The following is a 21539-nucleotide window of genomic DNA, read 5'->3' as shown; positions in this document are numbered from 1 at the left end:
CTCTTCTGCAAATGGAAATGTGGCTCTGCTGGAGAAATTTCAGTGCTGGACGCAACCCACAACAAAACCATCTCACTCTCATTCTCTGTTCCAAAAATAGAGCAATCATAAAAGGAACTTGCTATGTGCCATCCTTCCTACCAGTCTGTCAGTCCTCTGTTGAAGGCATGTGTGGAGATTTCCATCATGCAGCAACCTCTGTTCGTGCTGCTGTCAGAAAATGTTAAGCATCTATCTCCACATTGGTTTAAAGGAAAAGGTAGTCCCCTGTGCAAGCACCAGTCATTACCGACCCATGGGGTGACATCGCATCACGACGTTTTCATAGCAGACTTTTTATGGGCTGGTTTGCCATTGCCTTCCCCAGTCATCTACACTTTCCCCCCAGCAAGCTGAGTACTCATTTTACTGACCTCAGAAGGATGGAAGGCTGAGTCAACCTTGAGCTGGCTACCTGAAGAACCCAGCTTCTGCTGGGATCGAACTCAGGTTGTGAGCAGAGCTTGGATTGCAGTACTGCAGCTTTACTACTCTGTGCCATGTGGTTTAAGTATCCAAAAAGTGGCATCCCAAAGTGTTATAGGGAAGAAGAAACCAGTTGTCTCTTGGATGACATGAACAGCTTGTTTCTGAAAGTGAACTACAGGTTCACTTGGCTTCTAGCTTTGCTACTACTCACCCCCCCACACACACACACATTTTCTGCCATATTTTTAGCATTCCCAAATAATGACAACAGCAGGCGTGATTGGATAAGGTGGAAGAAGAAGATTTCCTATCTCACTACCAATGATGATTTTTCCATGCTTACTACCCCTCTCCATATCGCATCTAATCCAATCATGCCTGCTGTTGTCATTCACCTGCTATTGTCATTCGCCTGCTAATATCATCTGGCATCTGAAATCACTCCACTGTCCAAATATAGGACAGATGGATTCACATTCTAGCTGCATCTGAAGAAGGGAGCAGCGACTCATGAGATCTTCTAACCTGCCACAAATGTTGTTAGTGCTTTAAGGTGCTACTAGACTCTTGCTCTTTTCTTCTGGCCCAAGGTTGTCCGGTGAATTTTCATAGCAGATTAGGGGATTCAAACCTGGGTCTCCCAGGCCCTAGTCTGACACTCCAACTGCTACACCCCCAAAACACCACTCTCTGGCTGCATAAGAACAGCAGCTGTGATTCCCACCCAGCCACCCTTCATGTCTCTGTTCCCCAGTTGCAAAGACATCCTTACCTGCCATTGCCTGCAGAGAGGGGAAAGCATGGTATGTCTTGGTGTCCAGCTGACAAAGGCGGCGCCCAAAGGCCTGGCACAGGTGCTGAATCATGTTGGTGATGCGCGAGAGATGGTTGTTGGAGGTGCAAATGAAAGAGAAGAGGCACTCCACGGGGTCCTGTCGCAACACCCGCACCCCTGAGAGGACAGACAGGCATGCAGTGCATGAGGTCGTATAAAAGAGACAAATAGGGTTGTCCTGTTTGCAATCCCCTGGATGATGTGTGTATTCTGCAACCGTGTAGAATTAATTGGGTACAAGTCACAAAGTTCAAATTTTGAAGAAACTTTTTTAAAGGCAAGTTTCTGGCCCTCAAGGATGCTGTACAGAATGTGTGCGGGCAGTGTCAGGAGACTCCTTGCAACTCCATGTAAGTGGCAGGATAAAGTAGGTAAACGAAACAAACTGTGCAGATGCACTTAAGTTTGCATCCTTTATTCTTGGCATCAAATTTGGGCCACTGCTAGAAATGTTGGTCTTTTTACATGCGTGGAGGTAGCTGTAAGGGCCCAGGAATTCTTTAAACAACAGATCATCTCTTTACAGGAACCAGCATTTTTGGTGGCAGAACCTGCCATCAAGTCACAATTGACTCACGGTGATCCCATAGGGTTTTTAAGGCAAGAAGGTTTCAGAGGTAGTTTGCCATTGCCTGCCTCTGCGTTACAGCCCTGGTATTCCTTGGAAGGCTCTCATCCAGATGCTAGTCAGGGCTAACCCTCCTTAGCTTCTGAGATCTGATGAGATCAGGCTAGCCGGGGCTATCTAGGTCAGGCCACTGACACTTCTACACAATTCTAAACCTGTTTCTGCAGCCATAGAGACTCACAACGGTCTGCTTTCTTAAAATAAACATCTCCTACTCCTCACCAGCTTCTGTGTGAAATCTTGCCATTTGGCATCTAGCCATAGGCCTTCTATAGCCAGATAAAGAAAGCAGCTGCCCACCTCTGGAGGTATCCAGCTGCTCTCCCCTTTCATGCAGCCCCCTTGCAGCTCATAAATTATATTTTACACTAAGTCTTCAAAGTCCCTTGCAGGCCACTGTTCCTGAGCTTTCCTACCTGGGAACTTGACTGCAATGTTCCGGAAATGGCCATCCGTGTAGGACCAACCCTGGTACAATGCAGACAGACTGACATGCAGTTGGAAATAATCCTGGAGGATCTGTGATGGGTCTAAGCCATCCACCCCTCGGATCTGCTCCCCACCAGAGCGTCCACTGGTGCCCGCAGCCCGGCTGGTCTCTGGCTGCAGCTGCCTCTTGCTTTTCTTCAGTGGTGGCTCAGAGAGACTCTCTTCTTCCTTCCTGTCCTCCTCCTTCTCTTCTTCGTGCAGCGTGTACCAGAGCTGCTCCTCAGACTGCGTGAGGGTCCAAACCCGTCCTGCAATCACGCCGGTCCAATAGCCAGGATTGGTTTCAGACCACCTGAGAGAGACACGGGCCAAATTAGCAGTCAGGCACAGACCAATGGCCTTTCAGAACTCCAGGCCATCAGCCTCCTTTGTAAGGGAAGCCCTTCCAGCCTGGCTAGACACAGTGACAAGATCAGGCATAAACAGATGAATGTAATATACTTCTTATTTTGCTTCCTGTTTTTATCTGGCAATTTTTGAATGCCTCTGCACATCACCCAGAGCCCTGCAGTAGCAGGGATTGGACGAGAAGAAGAAGAAGGTGCTGATGTTGAGTGGGGACATGATTGCTCTCTAAGTGTCTGAAGGGCTGTCACTTAGAAGAGAGTAGGGAGCAGTTTCTGTTGGCAGCAGAGGATAAGGCTCATAATAATGGGTTTAAATTAAGGGCAGGAAGGTTCCAGCTAGATATTAGGAAGTATTTTTTTTACAGTAAGAGTTGTTCAACAGTGGAATCAACTACTGAGGGAGGTGATGCGCTCCCCCTCACTGGCAGTCTTTAAGCAACAGCTGGACAAACACTTGTCAGGGATGCTCTAGGCTGATCCTGCATTGAGCAGGGGGTTGGACTAGATGGCCTGTATGGCCCCTTCTAACTTTGTGATTCTATGAGATCTTCTGCTTTTACAACCGACCTCTGGACTATAGAGATCAGTTCCCCTGCAGAAAACAGCTGCTTTGGAAGATGGACTCTATGGCACTGTGCAATGCTGAGGTCTCTCCCATCCCCAAACCCCACCTTCTCCAGTTATTTCACAACCAGAGCTGGCAACCCTATGATAAGCTGGGCCTCAAGGACCGATCCTTCCAGTAGGCTCTCCACCTCCACCTGCTGAGGAAGCAGCACCATCACTCTCTGCATTATTTCAATTCTACCTCTGCAACACTCAGGACTAGAATCTTCCTTTATCCGTAATAAAAGGAGTGGAGGAGCTAAGAATTTTCAGGAATCAGCAGCCCAACAAGAACCTTGGCTCTATGGCGGGCAGCTCCAGGTTGGAAAAGACCCAGAAACTTTGGGGGCGGAGCCTTAGGAAGGTGGGATTTGAGGAGGGGAGGCATAATGCCATAGACCCCAACTTCCAAAGTGGTGATTTTCTCCAAGCGAACTGATCTGGGTCACTTGAAGATCAGTTGTAATCTCTGATCTCCAGACACCACCTGGAGGTTGACAACCCTACTTGGTTCTCACTTTGAGGCAACCTTTGCTGGCTCTCCTTGATTCTTGCAGTTCCAGGCTGCCCACCAAAGCCTGTGCAAGAACCCCTAATGAGGAAGTGGTAGATCTCTGAATAGCAGTACTAGGCAGCAACATGGAGGGAAGGCCTTTATGCCCAGTTTGCAGGCCCTCAAAAGCAACCAACATGAAACAGGCTGCTGGACCAGATGGACCACTGGAGTGATCCAGCAGGGCGCCTTCTATGCTAAGTCAAAACAATAAGGTCAGTAAGGACTTACCAGGCTGAAGCTATTGGCATCCATGTGAAGAAACATTCCATTTATCTACTCATTCTCAACCTTTCTCCAAGAAGCCCAGGGCAGCTTAACCTAATTTATCCTCAGAACTGTTCAACAAGATAGGTTAGGCTGACAGACAAGCAATCAGTCCAAAGTCACTTTTACAGTGTTTCTTTACAATATCTCCCTGATGCCCACCCTCCCTCTGCCACCACCCATTAGCATTGGTGCAGAATCCAGGGACATAATGTCATCTGGCAATAAAGGTTGCTCAGAGACTGAGTTCCAACCCACGGGCCGAATGTTTCACATCTCTACTCTAAAGATACATAATTTAGCAACTTTGCTAAAGGAGGCAGATCTGGACCTGCTCGGAGCCTGGATGGGAACCCAGCTGGGAATCTGCTCTAAGTCAGTTTGAGCTGCCTAGAATATAAAGAAAGTCAGTAAGAAATCAATATAGGGTCATTGGCTGCACCCTCCAAAATGGCACAGGCCACTTTCCGCCCGTTTCTGAAGAATCAACAGTTCTCCACATAGTCACACGACCTGCAAGACTTCACAGCAGAAACCTGACTGCTACCCTGGAGAGGAAGATCTGCTCTGCATTCCGAAGGCTTCCCCCCCCTCCTTCTTCCATTTATTTGTTTGTTTTGACTATATTTTTTGGACCACCAGCTGCTCCGAGTCCTCAGTGAGGAGGAAAACGAGATACAAATCAATAATTAAATATGCTACACTTCAACCATTTCATTTACATGACATCTGAGAGCATGCATCTGCCTTTCTGGCTTTACATTTTCCACTTAGTGCAATAGGCCAGGAGGGTAACCTTGCATACATGGAAGTGTTTTGAGTCATGTGACCCTTTCCCAAAGGTGACTGCAAAGCATTCAGAAAGCTGTTACCATTCGTTTTCATCAAGCAACCTAGAATGTTATACAGGCAAAAAAGAATCATTTTTAAAAGGCATCAACAGCATAAGTGCAGATTTCGATGCATACAATATGACTTTTTAAAAAAAAAATGCAACTCACTTGTAAATATAATATGAGCATAATGGTCTGAAGTCAAAAATGGCTCTTTCTCAGGGAGAGCTGACCTACTTCATTATTTATCACTCACAGTTTTATGCTGCTCTTCCTTCGAGGTGCTCAAGGCACCAGATGTGGCTCTCCATTTCATCCTTACAAGAACCTGGGGAGGCAGGTGACACCAAGAGAGATTGGCCCCAAGTCAGCTAGGAAGGAAGCTTCACTTGGGTTGCCAGGTCCCCACTGGGGTAGGGTTGCCAATCCAAGATAGGAAATTTCTGGAGATTTGGGGATGGAGCCTGGGGAGGGCAGGGAGCTCAGTGTGGTGCAAGGCCATGGGGTCCACCTTCCAATGCATCCATTTTCTCCAGGGGAGCTGATCTTGGTCATCTGGAGATGAGTTGTAATTCTGGTGGATCCCCAGGCCCCACCTGGAAGCTGGCATCCCTAGCTTCACATCCAAAGACAATCTGAACACAAATCTACCCAGTCATAGGCCAAACTCTAATCACAATCGCTCTTGTTAAGATGCTAACAATGGAGAATAAATAAGAACCAGCAGGCCAGGTCCTTAGAAGGCACAATACTGTGCAAAACATAATGCAGAGTGCCAGCTAAAATGGGTGGCAACCTGACATGGCAGCAGTGATTTATGCAAATCTTCATTGTGTATTCTTGACTGACATTAGCTCTCCAGGATCTTATGGTGAAGCCCTTTCCATCACTTGCTACAAGAGCTTTTAAACTTCAAGTTAAGATATTGAGGTCTGAATCTGAGACCTGCATGAAGAGCAGATGCTGTACCATTGAGTCACACATCCCTCCCCTTTTAGCAAGGGTTGTAACTAGAGTTGTCAGCTCTGGGTTGGCAAATACTTGGAGATGTTGGGAGTGGAGCCTGAGGTGGGCGGGGTTTGGAAAAGAAAAGAACCTCCGCAGAGTAGGAAGCCATAGGATCCACCCTCCAAAGCAGCCTTTTTCTCCAGAGGATCTGATCTCTGTCATCAGATCAATTGTAATAGTGGAAAATCTCCAGGCCCCACCTGGAATTTGGCAATCCTAACTACAACCAAGGTTGCCAACTGGACAGGAAAAAAGGTCCACTGACTAAAGGTTTAATGAGTGGAAATAGGCAGCTGAAACATAATTACTTTCAGATCAAACTCATATTAAAAAGGGACCCGTTTAAAAGCTTTTCTTTTAACTCGTCTGGGATCTAGTGTCTTACACAGTGCAAGAATTTTTAAAAGGTTCGCTTTCCCTATCATTCCACCTGCACGTTCAGAAAAACTGCTCCTGTTGAACTGCTGACTGCTCAGTGCACTGCCGGTCTGTTAGAGACAGAAAGAAGGTAGGGATCCTAGACGTCGGCTAGGGGCAAACAACGGGAGAGGGGTGACTCATCCAGAGTTCCCGGCCCTAAAAACATTAAAACGCCTTCAGAAGAGTTTGCAATGCCACCCTGGGAGCCGCTAGGGGGCGCACTAACCGGAAGGTTTGCCCGCCGCTGAGCACCAGATCGAGGCGGAGTTCGGCGCGCGGGCAAGGCAGGGAGCGCCAGGGGGTGGCGCGAGGCAGCGGCGCCGGGTGGGAGTTCATGTCGCTCCTTCTGCTGTCCTCGCGGCCGGCGTGGGGGTGCTCCGTGTGCCGCTGCAGCCCCTTGGCGCGAGCACCGCAGCTCCGAACCCGCAAAATTACCATAGACTTTTCCTTCCAATCTTGGAGGAGGGATCACGCAAAGGAAGACGAATGCCTGCGGTGGCTGTTCTAGGCTGTTCTCTTGGGTTCTCTATGTCCTAAGCGGGCGGAAGTGGCGCCCTTGGGGCGTTAAGAGAAGTTCTTCCCCTGTCTAAAATGGAGGTAGGTTACACGGACTTTAGGAATGGCGACAAAATGGAGAAGGGGAGGAAATAATCCCTAGTAGCTTCACACAAGCAGCAGAACGAGATGGCAGAATGAGTCTGTGCCCTTTTCGACTGCGGGTGGTGGTGGTTTGAATATTCCTTCTCATAAGAAGTCCCTACAGATAGAAAGGTACCACAGCGGTGTGGCCGCCCCACTCAATTTATTGATTGTGCGGAGTTTCTGCTATGATGACTGACGGCAGCTTTCTAGGACGGTAGGCATTTCACATCATCTGCTACTCTATCCCTTTAACTGGAGAGTGAACCAGCATGTTCTGTACAATCATTAAGCTATGGCTCTGCTTTTCTAGACATATTACCACTAAATAAATGCAACGCACTTATGTTCAACTGTTAAAATTATCAATTAGTACTAACTGCTTTTTTATAATCTATTTCTCTTGCTAAGGGTGAGCATATGAACGAGTTATCTTTAAAAACTACTGCTATACAAGTTAAGTCTTCTGGGTACAGTGCTTCTAATGGGACAGTGCTTGAATATTTTCCTGACCCTAGAAAATATCCTTCAAGTTACTGCTGTCTTCTCAAAAAAGTGAACAGTGCCTTTGGTGAAAAGCAATACAAGGCTTCACCCAAGTGCTACAACATTCCAGGCCTACACCACATACTTGCCATACCCCACTGTGGAGAGCCAGTTTGGTGTAGCGGTTAAGTGCATGGACTCTTAGCTGGGAGGACCAGGTTTGATTCCCCACTCCTCCACTTGCACCTGCAGGAATGGCCGTGGGTCAGCCATAGCTTTCACAGGAGTTGCCCTTAGGGCAGCTGCTGTAAAAGCTCTCGGCCCCACCTACCTCACAGGGTATCTGTTGTGTGTGTGGGGTGGGGAGGTAGAGGAGATTGTGATAGCTCTGAGATTAAGAGCATAGGGTGGGATATAAATCCAATTTCTTCTCATGGTGGTTAGTGCTAAGACTAGGATCCAGGAGACGTGGGTGCAAGTCCTAACTTGGGTGTGAAATTTGCTGGGTGACCTTGGCCCAGTCACAATTTCACCCTAACCTATGTCATAAGGTAGTTGCTATAATAAAATAAGGGCAGGAGAAAACTGTGCTGCTCCAAACTCCTTAGAAGAGTACAAAAAACCAATTAAACAATTCATTTGCGCTTGTGTGGCTTTGGGGTAACTACTTGCCCTTGAGGACATTTTAATTACTCCTGTCCCATATTTCTAGGAAACATATGTCTACATATACATGTGGGGAGAAATGCTTGAACTGTCAGTGTCATTTTTTTCTAGAGCACTTTCAGCACACATCAGGGGTGCTAAGCAAAGAGTTAAAAGCGGTCACAGTGTTCATCCTAACAGAACAGGTGTTAAAACTGGGGCTGTGCTGCTTACAGCTACCTACATTCACATAAAAAAAGGACACCAGAATAGGACAGGGAGAGGAGGTTTGCAACTTGCACCCTTTCTGGTAACAAAAAAGGAACACAGATGTTTGGTTCTAAAAGAGCCATTTTATTTTCTAAGAATTGATAGAGATCTTCTTCCTCCAAAATAAATACAAGTACAAATGCCCACCCGGCTGCTGCAGAAAGAGAAGCCAGGGTCCTACAGGGTTGGGTCAGGCAGAGCCAAGTTCCAAAAAGCTATAGTATCAAAATGTGCGAGTGAGACGACAGCGGGGCCCTGCTCTGCAGAGTGTTGGTTGGGCTGGGCCAAGGGAAAGCTGGTGCACCTGGGCAGGTGCTACAATCCAAGGAGGAAAGAGGGCCGGCAGGGGGGTAGGGATCTGTGTAAAGAGCAACCCAAATAATTTACATTCTCCCGTTATGGTACAGTATTTTACAAAGACCTAGAGCCTGAGGAGGCCCCAGACAGTGGGGTATTGTCCTTGGGAGCTATACAGGCAGCTGGGTGTTGCTTATGCAGCCGGTCAGGGCAATTCCAGGCATAGAACAAGGAAGGGCAGGCTGGTACAAGAGGTAGGCTTGCCTGGGGGGAGGGCACAGTGCTCTGTGGTTGCGCCCAGCACATCGGAGGAGCTGCCGGGTGCTCTGCACTCGTTCCCGCAGCCTGGCCAAGGACCTGGGCTTCTCAAGGCTGGAGCTCCCCGCTCCCCTCTCCCGTACAGGCCAGCTGCACTGAGTGAGCGCCCAGGGCGGGAGCCCCGCAAAGGGTCAGTCGCTCTCGCTGGAGTCGCTGCTCTGCTCTCCTTGCACTTTGTTGCGATGCTGCATGGCGCGGTGGTAGGCGATCTGGACAGACTTGCGGATGTTGGACTTGCGCCCTTCTAGCATCTTCTCTTTGTCCAGGTCCTGGTTCACACCAAGGGGCACAAGTTTGGTGCGGGGCAACCACTGCCTGCAAGAAAGGAACAAACCTCACTGGAGAGCTCTCTCCTCCTATTTCCAGTGCCTATGCTTTGTCATGCCAAAGTGCAGTAGTATCATCCCTCTCCTGGTGTGGCAGCTCCACCCCTGCCTCTTCCAGAAACAGAAGAAGTGCGACATAAGAAAAGCCATGTTGGATCAGGCCAGTGCCTCATCCAGTCCAACACTGTTGCACATTGGCCAAAAAACAGGTGCCATCAGGAGGTCTACCAGTGGGGCCATCTGTGACCCTCTAGCCCTTACCAGGTACGTTTGTTATCAAAGAAGAGGACCAGATAGAGATGTTCCCTTGCTTCCTGAGTCATCTGCTCTCCCAGCTTCAACACTTCTAAGGGGGGTACAGGGATGGGGACACCGTGGTGGAACATCCCTTCCCGTGGCATCTTGGGGTCAATGATCTGCCAAGAGCAAGAGACAGGAGATCAGACACAGAGGAAAGGCAATCATGTAACACAGCAAGAAGACCGGCGGATGAAAACTTTGAAAGGCACATCCAAGACACTGCAGAGAGACCAACACTAGACTTGAAGGAATGAGCAGAGGGACATGAGGCCAGAGCTAGAATGCTGGACTTGGACTGAGGAATCCTGGCTTGGAATCTCCATTTGCCCACAAAGTTTGACCACTCTCTCTCTTTAACATGTCACCCTGAATTTCTTGGAAATAAGGCTGGAATATAAACACAGCATTAAAACAAAGAGGTTAGGACCTTGCGGGACCTCGCTCAGTTCCGCAAGGCCTGTAAGACTGCTCTCTTCCAGCAAGCCTTCAGTAGACTAGGAGAATTCTGGAACAGCTGTCGTCCTGAGAATATGAGTAACGTCTGATTTGTTAGCACCAACTGTAGATTGTTTTAACTTGTACTGTTTAATGGTTTTATTGATTTTACGACTGCAATCATAGTTTACTATGATTTGATGTAGGCCACCCCGAGCCTGCCTTGGTGGGGAGGATGGGATATAAATTGAATTAAACATAAACAAAGTGGGCTTAGTAATGTAGAGCCTGGGCAACCTGGCATTGCGGTTTCAGAGTCATGGCATGTACCTTTGAGCAGCTTGAGTTGTCCAACACGTGCTCCAACTGCCCAGGTATGTTACTGTTGGGTGGTCCTGAATACTTAAAAACTTTTTTTAATGCTTCTATCCATCACGATTGCACAGATGACAGTTTCTATGAGTCTTAGATTCCCTCTCCCATGCACAGTTAATGTGGCCATTCTGCCAAACCCCCCATTCTGTAAACACAGCCCCCGCCAACACCCAGTGACACCATGCTCAAAATAGAATGCCACCACTATTTAGCTTTTTTTCTTAGCATCCAACAGATGCATAGCAAGAAATGGCACAGCTTTACAAAGCTGTGGGATTTAGGAACAGGGAAAGTGGAAAAATCTGAAATTCATTTTTTCTGACCAGAGACTGCAAAAAGCACAGATGGAAGGAAGGAGGCCTATGAACAGGCCAGGAGAAAGACACAGGCAGGAAGGTCTACCATCCTTCCATCTGTTTTTTTCTTAGAAGAAAAATGCATGTGTAGATTTGCACATTTTTCTCTAGGAAAGGAAAGGTCCCCTGTGCAAGCACCAGTCGTTTCCGACTCTGGGGTGAGGTTGCTTTCACAACGTTTTCACAGCAGACTTTACGGGGTGGCTTGCCATTGCCTTCCCCAGTCATCTATACTTTCTGTGCTGCATACAGTAATTCAATTCAATTTATTGCATTAGCTCATATTGCCATAGCATCAAACAACCAGATTCAGCAATAAAACAAATTGGCCTGAGAAGACTGTTGTGCTGCATACAGTATGGCTATGGCCATGCATACTTCCATATCTTCTAGTTACTTATCACTGACCACTTCCAGGCTGGTTCCCCAGCCACATACTCCACCACGATGGCCCCTTATTCATGACTTCAATTTCTGCTAGGGAGCCTTCCGGCTGTCTGTTGTCCTGGCCACATCAGCCTTTCAGCTGCAGGCGCATGTGCATAAAAACTCACCAGTGCTGGGTAAGACGGGTAACCTCGGCACTTGGCCCACACCAGGTCCAGAGCATCCAGAGGAGAGTCTTCGTCTTCGGACAGCCAGCCGGCTGATCGGCTGATGCTCTTCCGCACCACTGCGCAGAGACACAACAAGAGAGGAAAGGGGTTACTGCTGTCCCTCCTGCAAAGGTATGTTCGGGTGGGGAAGTGAGGGAAAAGGCAACCCAGGGTACTCACTGCCATGGCCCACGCCTCGGCCAGTTCCCACTGAGTAGGACTCATTTTCTGTTCCTGATGTGTCCTCGCTGCTGTCCTCTGGGAAATTCACCCGAGAGAAAGAAGGCTTCCCCCTGCCTTGTTTGGAGGGAGTTGTGCTGAGTAGGAGGAAATGGAATTAATATTAATTTTCCAGCCCATCACCTTTTGCAGGAGCCCCCGCACAAGTGCTGTGGATATCACAGTTGGCATTTGATGGTGAAATGGGGTTGGCGAATACTGAAATCTCAGAGTGGGAAGTGTTAGGAATGGTATGGACTGGGAGTTTGCTACACTGATTAACCCTCAATCTCCCCGACGGAATACTGGGCAAGGAAGATAATTAGGCTTTGTCTGTTAAAGATGTGAAGGCCTGGGGAAAAAATGGGGAGGGGGGGGAGGAGATTATATAAAGAAACCCCATCCCCAATTTTTCTAATGGGAAAATTGGGAGAATGCAAGAAGTAAAGAAATTGGGAGTGACACCTTTAGAGACACCTTAGGGGAGGGATGGTGGCTCTGGTAGAGCATCTGCTTGGGAAGCAGAAGGTCCCAGGTTCAATCCCTGGCATCTCCAAAAAAGGGTCCAGGCAAATAGATGTGAAAAACCTCAGCTTGAGACCCTGGAGAGCCGCTGCCAGTCTGAGTAGACAATACTGACTTTGATGGACCCAGGGTCTGATTCAGTATAAGGCAGCTTCATATGTTCATAGGTTCACCTTTAGTGCCAGAAGAATGAGTGCAGATTTCAAGCTTGCTAGCTGGGAAACACCCCAATCAGGTAACTCCTACCCAGAGTGCTCTCTCACCTTTGCAGCAAGGGGGGAGGAAGGGATACATCATGAAATGGGGATGGGCCCTGGAAGTACCTGGTGCGGTCAGAGGCGGCACTGCTACTGCTGGTGCTGCTGGACTCTGAATCGGAGCTGCTGCGTGGGAGGCTGTAGTCGTTGCGGTAGACTAGGAAGCTCTCACGCTGATTGCTACTGCTGAAGCCATTGGCTGCCAAGTCTGGGCGGAGACACATGGGTGGAAGGGCAAATCAGACAGGACCCAGACTACATTCCCATAGGACTGAACTGCCAAATCGGCATAGAGTGGCTCTCTGGCAAGCTAACAATCATGTTAGCAACAGCAAAATCTGATTCGCCACAGAGAACGCCCACAGAGGCGTTCTGGCTTCACTTTTAAAAACAAGGATCTTTCTAGCCCTCAGTGCACAGAAAAGCTTTAAAAGATGCAGGCTTTGGTCTGCTCATAATTTGGATCAGAAGGGACTGGCAGAACTTCTAGTGGCCCAGAGAAGATACCTCTTCACTGTTTACAAACCTTTTGCTCCAGACCTATCCCAGGACCTGTCTCTATGCCTTACTTTTTCTGCAGAAACCCCCTCTTTTCTCAGTGCTATTCTAGTATGGGCACTACTTAACCCAGCATGGGTGGTACTTGCCTTCATTAATTTTTACCACTACTTGTGATAACAAGTACGCACCCCTTGATAAATTTGACTCCACTTTTTGCATGCATGCAGATTTTGGTACAACATCCTGCCATCCATTTTACAGGAAACAAATGCCATTGTGTGTACAGTATCCTCCCCTCCATAAAAAAAATCTCAGAACTTGTTAACATACATATTATGAAAGGAAGGCCTGTGAGCATCCACACAGTAACAGCCCTGCCACACTGGTGTATAATCATCCACTCACCAATCGGGGCATCCTCTGCCGATTTGTCGCTGTCACTATCCGAGCTGGAGCTGGGGCGTGGGCTCCTCACCCTCTTGCGCTGACGCTGGGAGCCCCCCATGATCGGTAGCTGAGGGGGTCCCACGGGGCTGTTCCCATGGCCTGCAACCAGCTGGCTGTCACGGTTCTTGGGTGGCCGCCCAGGACGCTTCGGGGGCCCGGCCGTCTTGGGGTTCTTCTTGGAGAAGAGCACCGACGTCCTCCTGCCAACTTCGTGTGCTGGGGTAGAAGAGGAGTTGGGGCCGAGGCCTGGAATCAAGTGGCGGCATTTTGCTCAAAAGGGGAACTTTTATTGACTTGAAAAGGATTTCCAACCCTCAAGCTCCAAATCAGCCTGCCTGAAGCTGAATGGGCCCATTTGAAAGGCTGGCTCCCTCCTTATCAGGGCGACTTTCCTCAGACTTAATGGGAGCCATCATAAGGGCAGCTAAACAGAAACTTGAAAGACAACCTCCCCCCTTTTCTAGGGTGTATAGCTCCAATCTGTGGGAGATCTCAGCTGAGAAGCAGTGAGGATGCCCATCAGATTTCAGCACCTGCTTGGCAATGCCTTAACAAGCCCAGTTCAAGGTGTTGCGTTTGACCTCGTGAACTCTGAATAGATGGGACATTACAGACCCTTTAACAGTGGACTCCCTCCCACCACAATCCCTTTGACAAGCAAAAAGGTAAAGGTAAAAGTAGTCCCCTGTGCAAGCACAAGTTGTTTCCGACTCTGGGGTGACCTTGCTTTCACAATGTTTTCACGGCAGACTTTTTATGGGGTGGTTTGCCATTGCTTTCCCCCCAGCAAGCTGGGTACTCATTTTACCAACCTCAGAAGGATGGAAGGCTGCGTCAACCTTGAGCCGGCTACTTGAACCGAGCTTCTGCTGGGATCAAACTAAGGTTGTGAGCAGAGAGTTTGGACTGCGATACTGCAGCTTACCATTCTGCACCAAGGGGCTCTGTTTGACCAGCAAAGTGCCCTCCTAAGCCCAGTGTGGTGTGTGGAAGAATATGGATGGGGGAAGAGTCACAGGCATAAATTCCCTCTTGGCCACAAAGCTCCCTAGGTGAAATAAGCCTAGTCAATGTCCTGCATCCTAGCCCAGCACATGGGTGAAGATAGGAAGGAGGCACTCCCTGACAGAGGAAGGGCAGGATACAATGAGGTAGAACAGGTTTATGGGGAAAGGGAGGAGGATTCTCGGTGGTCCTTCCTGAGTCCATCTTCTGGAAGGAGCATGGGAACCTGCATTATTAGCTTTGCATCACATGGAAGTTCTTGGAGTGGATACTCTTTTTGGTGCCTTCGGGGAGTCCTCCTTTGCCAGAGTATATGACTTTTCTGTGAGAAATTATTAAATTTGTAAATCGCCTCATCCCAGCCGATGCCGGGCTCTAGGCAATGTACAACATAAAAACACTAAAACCAGTGATTTAAAACCTTACAAGGAATGGGGATGGGGAGGTACATAAGTGTCATCAGGTAACAATCAATTCATGGTGATCCCAGCAAGGGGCTTTCAAGGCAGACGAGAAGCAGAGGTGGTTTGCCATTGCCTTCCTCTGCAGAGTCTTCCTTGGTCATCTCCCATCCAAGAAAGAACCCTGTTTAACTTCCAAGATCTGTCGACATCTAGCTATACCATGCTGCTGCCTTTTCAGGTGTGGCAAGAGAGTGAGAAAAAGAGTGACCTGTGCACATGGTCAGGGGTATGCAACAGTGCTTTGGGGTGCTGGCGGATGTCAGTTAGAGGGGCTGTGGGTGGAGAGTGGAAAACTATTTAGCCTACATGTAAGCACGTAAAGCCAAGAAAGGGGGAGTTACACCATCAGCTTGGACCTGCTTTTCATGTTCTTTTTCACAGAATCACTGTAGGGATCCTGAGCCACTCCAAACCGATGGTCCAGGCACACTGAAAATTCCCCAACAGATACCTATCTTTGTGGGAGATCCTTCCGTAGGCTCCTGCTAGAAGAACTTGCTTGTATCCTGACACAATCTCCAGCCAAAGACAAATCAAGGCAACTCATGCAGTCAACGCCCCCCTACTAGCCTTCCAAGCCCCCTTACCTTTGCCAGTTTCCTGGCTGCTACTCTCCTCTGCAGCGCTGTCAGTCTGAGTGTCCTTCTCACACGGATTGTGGCTCGGCAGAATGATGCGGGTCAATCTCTCCCCATGGCCATCTCTCCCTGTCTCCCGATGCGCCAGCTTGCGCCGCAACGCCGTGATCTCCTTCTTGATCATCTTGGCTCGGCGACAGCGGCCCATACTCTGCTTCCCAGTGCTCACCTCCGACAGATGCTCCAGGAGGAGGCTTAGCTGGTCTTCCAGGGGCAAGTGCTTCTGGTTCTCGGACAACAGCAGCCGCTCCTCGTCTAGGTCAAGGAACACACAGCCTGTTAAGGGTGGGGGGGGGGGGTGTTATCCAATAGAGCCATGTCCTGACAATTAAGGTGACCGAAAAGCAAGGAGAGCAGGCCCAGTTCACAAGCACACTGCCTTGGTTTGGCTCAAATAGTATTTCAGTCCCTAAAAAGAGCAATGAGCATTGCTCAGAAATCATCCAAAGCAAGAACTAGCAAGGTCAGGCTGATTCTTTTCTGCCATTCCGGGGATGTCTGTGTGGAGTTGAGTGTGTAACGCAGGCTGCTGATGTTCTCAGTAAACTTCTATGATGCCTGCTGCATGTATTCCAGATGTCAATATTGCAAAGATAATTTTGCAAAGCTGGCCTCCAGCAGCCCTGTGGAGACCAGCAGGCTTTGAGGCCCACGTGGTGCTTACCTTTCCTTCTTTCGAGTGCCAGGCCAAAACATTCCTGCTTACCTGGGCTTTTAACTAAGGGGTTAGTTTTTAAAATGCTATTTTCGCCTAGAAAATGTTCTTTCAAGCTGTCTGTGGTCCATTTTTCATGACCGCATTAAAAAAAACGTTGTAAATAGATAAATAACAGGTAGCCCTCTGCTTCTGTGATGCACAAGCCAAGGAAGAGACACTTGTCATGGGCTAGTCTGGGGGTGGCTAACTGGTGGTCCCTGGAGTGGACAGCCTCCCCTTCACCAAGTAAGGAAATTCAAGCTGGTTTTCGCTGGCCCCTACTTTAGAGCAAGGCATAGTAAAAAAGCTCCCCCACAATTTCTTTCATAAGACAAAAGTAAAATGTTTTCAGTCTGTAAGGAAAAAGAGACATGCTATGCTTCCCCCAGTGGAGAGTCTGTTTTAGATTTTGTCTGCAACATACATGTTACATGTGAACATACAGAGCTTTGCCTACCTAAAGGACCGCCTCTCCCCATATGTACCCCGGAGAGCACTGAGGTCTGGTTCCCAGAACTTACTAACAATCCCTGGGCCAAGAGAAGCTAGGTTGAGGGCTACTAGGGAGCAGGCCTTCTCGGTGATAGCCCCTCGTTGGTGGAACGACCTTCCAGAGATGGTGCGAGCCCTGCGGGACCTGAACCAATTCCGCAGGGCTTGCAAAACATTTCTTTTTCAGTTGGCATTCGAGACAGAACCTGATTAACTAACGAGCAGACACTTAGCCATCTTATGTACATCAGGATTACAACATTTTAGCACCTATTTTATATGTTTTATCTATTTTAAATAACTTATTTGTAACTGATATTTAAACTGTTATGTTGTTTTATGTGAATCATGGGACTCCCATGTTTGTTATGCTGTTTTATGTGAATCATGGGACTCCCATGTCTGTTAGCCGCCCTGAGCCCGCCTGGCGGGGAGGGCGGGATATAAAAATAAATTATTATTATTATTATTATTATTATTATTATTATTATTATTATTATTATTATTGTGCAGTGTTGTACCTGAATTTCCCAGTGGCATTCACCTGGTCATAACAGAGAACAGGATCCTGGAAAAGATGGACCTTGGGACTTAACCGACAGGGTTTACCTAATTGCTAGGTGGCTCTAGCATCACTAGAAGGAAAGGCAGGGGTCGTGGCTCAGTGATAAGAGCATCTGTTCAGCATGCAGAAGGGCCCAGGTTCAATCCTTGGCAGTTTGAGAGCCAGTTTGGTGTAGTGGTTAAGTGTGCGGACTCTTATCTGGGAGAACCGGGTTTGATTCCCCACTCCTCCACTTGCACCTGCTGGAATGGCCTTGGGTTAGCCATAGCTCTGGCAGAGGTTGTCCTTGAAAGGGCAGCTGCCGTGAGAGCCCTCTCAGCCCCACCCACCTCACAGGGTGTCTGTTGTGGGGGGAGAAGACATGGGAGATTGTAAGCCACTCTGAGTCTCTGATTCAGAGAGAAGGGCGGGGTATAAATCTGCAATTCTTCTTCCTCCTCTAGTTAAAAGATCTCGCAGTAAGAGATGTGAAAGAGACCTCTGCCTGAGACCCTGAAGAGCTGCTGCCAGTCTGAGTAGACAGTACTGACTTCGATGGGCTAATGGTTTGATCCAGTGTAAGGCAGCTTCACCATGTCTTCACTGAGTTACCAGTTTCCAGAATAAAGCAGGGCGGTGCTTGGGCAGTAAAACATACTTCCTGTACCCAGATAGCTTTGGTCTTTGGAAATACAGAAAACTGGCCATCAATGGCCTAATCATTTTGTTGGAGGGAAGGGACTGGCCCCACTTCCTCCTTCACTTTTCCCTGTATCATCTCCTTCAATGCATCATTTCCTTTAGTGTTACTAAAACAACAGTAACAAATCTGTTCTGAAGGCAGACTGAGGACATGCTGCCTCTCTTTTAAAACTAGGGCCAGAAGAAACAATTGTGCTCTAAGATCACATCCTGGTGGGACAGCCAGAGGTCCACCATTGCCAGAAGTTGCAGCAGCACCACCGAATCCCTTTGTGCTTTAACAATATTACAGAGCAAGACTCGCAATTTCACAGGGGCTGGTTTCAGGAAGAAAAGTGAGGTGCTTTTGTATTCCCGGAGGATCCACTCCAGCTCAACTGTGCCTCTGAGCGATCTCCTGCCCTAGCAACCCTGAGCAGCTGCCACTTCTGGCACTCCTCCTCTCCCTCCCTGGGAACACCGGCACTCTCAGGAGGCTATGAAAGCAAGCATGCTGTTGCTGCTGCTGCTCACCGTTCTCAGTGCTCCGCGGAGGTGCCTCCTCCCCAGCCATGGGGAAGTGCATGCCCGTCTCAAAATCGATGCCCATCTTCTCTGCTTGCCGGCGGGCCTGCCGCAACACGGCCCCACCTTGCTCCCGCAACCGGACGGCGGCCCGGTAGAAGATGGTGTCTTTGGCGTTGTACTTCAGGCAGTTGCTGACGATCAGGTTGAAGTCCTCCTCAAATTCGTCCAGATTCAGGTAGCGATAGCCCTCCAGCTTCTGCTTCATGGTGTAGAAGTCCATTGGCTTCTTTATGTGGTCCAGGTAGTCAGGGACCTGCAGAGGACAGAGAGCGGCACGGCTAAGGGACTGGGAGCCCGCCACCTGGGGAGACACCTGCTCCGAGAAAAGAATGGTTAGAAAGCAGTCCAGAAACAAGGCCCTTTAAACTCTTGCCCAAGCTGCCGCAATCGCCCCACTTGCAAGGGGTACTGCCAGTCTGCACGGGCACACAGCACAGTGATAATCATGTTTCCAAGCACTGCTAGAGCCCTGCAGTTTGTGAACAGTGTCCAAAAACTTAATGCACTTTATGGAAGCGGATTTATTTGGTTTCAGTGGAAGCTGCAGTGAAGGCAGCTCAAGCTAGGTGTCTAAAGAATCCTTAGCCCCGCTTGCAAATTCAATTCATCCGTCCCTTTGCCCTGCTGCAGATGCTGCTCATCTTCTATACCCCACCCCCACAATGGCTTGCCATTACCTGCCCACACCATCTCAGGCTCTTTGCTCCATCTGATGACCCACAAGATCATCCCAGCACCAGTTTCCTTCCTCAGTAGGCTTCACTCTTAGCCCACAGCCCTTTCTTGGCATTATTGGAGGCCCTCCAAATACCAAAACATCCCAGGGTGGGGACAGGCTTCATCTTCCTCCTAAGAGGTTTGAACTTAGCATTTAGCCCATGTGACCAAGGCCACGGCATTCTAAAATTTGGAGGGCAAAAACAGTCTCTCCTTCCTCCTCCTCCCACATCTCGGGTATTTATTTATTTTAAAAACTTATATGCTCCCCCTCCTGAGGCAGGCTTGAGGCAGCTTTCCTCCATTCAAACATTATGTTTTCATCCGCAGTCTGTGACCCCTTTGTGCCTATGATGGCTCTTGGGAGGAGAAGCAGCACGATTAACTGGGTTAGCTTTCTGCATTGCTCTTTTCTCAGAAGAGCCCTACAGTTGAAAGGGCAGTCAGAATTTCCCTTTTCGATACAAACAGCTAATTGACTTTGGATACAACTGTCTCAGAGGCAGCATGGAAAGAGTGATTATAGCAAAACTACACACTTTAACTTGGAATACTGAATATTATGGCTGGAGGGTACATTGTAGTAGGAGTTGTCCTTGAAAGGGCAGCTTCAGCCCCACCCACCTCACAGGGTGTCTGTTGTGGGAAGAAGATAAAGGAGATTGTAAGTCACTCTGAGTCTCTGATTCAGAGAGAAGGGCAGGGTATAAATCTACAATTCTTCCTCTTCTACATTGTTATTGCCTACAATTCAATTAGGTTTATGCTATCAGTATGCTCAAACAAATACTGGGGAAAACATTCCTTTAAAAGGACATTAAGGTGCAATCTACCAGCATTACTGGGGAGGGACTCAGTGGCAGAGCCTCTGCTTGGCATGCGGAAGGTCCCAGGTTCCATCCCCAGCATCTCCCATTAAAAGGGCCAGGAAGCAGGTGACGTGAAAGAGACCTCTGCCTGAGACCCTGGGGAGCTGTTGCCAGACTGAGTAGACAATACTGACTTTGATGGACCAAGAGTCTGAATCAGTATAAGGCAGCTTCATGTGCGTTTATTTTCCCAGAAACCTCATCCTTTATCCTTAGTTGTATGGATCCAAGGTTAAAGGATGATGTTTCAAGGGACAACTCCTTAATCCCCTTTACAGGCATGCTTACGAGACTGGCACAGGAGGTGGTGGCGTCTACAAGCACAGACAGCTTCAAGAGGGGATTGGATAAGCATATGGAGCATAGATCTATCATTCACTACTAAACACAGCGTATTGCTGGAACTCTCTGTTCAGGGCAGTGATGCTCTGTGTTCTTGGTGCTGGGGGGGGGGGCAAAGTGGGAGGGCTTCTAGCCCCACTGGTGGACCTCCTGATGGCACTTGGGGTTTTTTGGCCACTGTGTGACACAGAGTAATGGCCTGATCCTACATGGCTTCTCTTATGTTCTTTTCGCAGAATGCTTCATCAACAGAAACCACTGGATCTAACACTACGTGTGTCAGGTGCCATCATTAATGAATTGTGGTGAAGGCACCTTGCCCATGCACTTTCTTCCAGCACTTTCTGCGAATGCACATATGCAAGCAAACAGAAAAATGTTCCCAGGAACAAGACAAGGAATGCAAAATCAAGCATACGAAGCTACCTTCTGCTGAGTCCCTTTAGCTCAGCATCATCTACTCTGACTGGCAGCAGTCGTCCCTGCTCTTAGCCAGAGAAAGATTTTTGCTGACACCTGTTATGAAAGATCTCTTTTTAACTGGAGATGTCAGGGACCGAACCTGTAACGTCATGTATCCTAAGCACGTGCACCACCCACTGAGGCAGGACCCCGTCAATGATGGCTCTGACAGTGTAATTCTAAGTAGGGACCCTTTGAAGCCAACAAGCTGAGAAGAGCATAACTTGAATTGCACTGCTGGCCAAGCAACACTACCCTGGAGGGCACTGTTATGCTCCTCGATAGGCTACATGGATTGATCTGCTATTTAAAAAGTAATCTGCTCAAGAGGAGTATGTGGCAGGAAGTGGAGGCGACATCTGGCCCTGCAAATAACAATGCATCCCACCTCACGCCTTCTGGGGTTAAGCCTGACTATGACACAAATATTACAAAACAAACAATCAAGGAATATTTCCCCCCACCGCAGCACAAATGAAGAAATGGCAACGTGACCTAACCTTTCCGCAACCTTGTCCAAAATGTACCCCAGCCCCAGAACTATGGGCAGCTGGCGGATCAACTGCCAGCCCTCTTGACTGAGCCAGTATACAG

At 48.5% G+C, this 21539-nt stretch overlaps 2 protein-coding genes across 7 annotated transcripts in view; both read right to left on the bottom strand.

Moving 5' to 3' along the window:
• OGG1 (8-oxoguanine DNA glycosylase) overlaps positions 1 to 6936 on the bottom strand; it is a 235649-nt gene extending 228713 nt beyond the window's left edge. For both annotated transcript variants that reach the window (XM_060239346.1, XM_060239345.1), the window contains exons 1-3: positions 6681 to 6936; positions 2348 to 2712; positions 1241 to 1420 (exon numbers count right to left, since the gene is read on the bottom strand). In XM_060239346.1, coding sequence (XP_060095329.1) covers positions 1241 to 1420; positions 2348 to 2712; positions 6681 to 6892 — 757 coding nt within the window. In that variant the 5' untranslated portion in view covers positions 6893 to 6936. The remainder of the gene's footprint in view (positions 1 to 1240; positions 1421 to 2347; positions 2713 to 6680) is intronic.
• Positions 6937 to 8557: 1621 nt separating this feature from the next.
• The window catches only part of BRPF1 (bromodomain and PHD finger containing 1), a 31219-nt gene continuing 18237 nt past the window's right edge, over positions 8558 to 21539 (bottom strand). For 2 of the 5 annotated variants that reach the window (XM_060239331.1, XM_060239336.1), the window contains 8 exons: positions 18502 to 18808; positions 15503 to 15829; positions 13405 to 13692; positions 12565 to 12706; positions 11678 to 11814; positions 11456 to 11574; positions 9697 to 9851; positions 8558 to 9424 (listed from right to left, as the gene is read on the bottom strand). In XM_060239331.1, the coding sequence (XP_060095314.1) occupies positions 9241 to 9424; positions 9697 to 9851; positions 11456 to 11574; positions 11678 to 11814; positions 12565 to 12706; positions 13405 to 13692; positions 15503 to 15829; positions 18502 to 18808 (1659 nt within the window). In that variant the 3' untranslated portion in view covers positions 8558 to 9240. The remainder of the gene's footprint in view (positions 9425 to 9696; positions 9852 to 11455; positions 11575 to 11677; positions 11815 to 12564; positions 12707 to 13404; positions 13693 to 15502; positions 15830 to 18501; positions 18809 to 21539) is intronic. The other 3 variants (XM_060239332.1, XM_060239335.1, XM_060239333.1) reach the window with 2 other exon arrangements.

Source organism: Heteronotia binoei, chromosome 5, assembly GCF_032191835.1.
Source record: "Heteronotia binoei isolate CCM8104 ecotype False Entrance Well chromosome 5, APGP_CSIRO_Hbin_v1, whole genome shotgun sequence".
Classification (NCBI taxonomy): Eukaryota; Metazoa; Chordata; class Lepidosauria; order Squamata; family Gekkonidae; genus Heteronotia; species Heteronotia binoei.
Note: the sequence above shows the minus strand (reverse complement) of the source record. Positions and strands in the feature narration are given on the sequence as shown.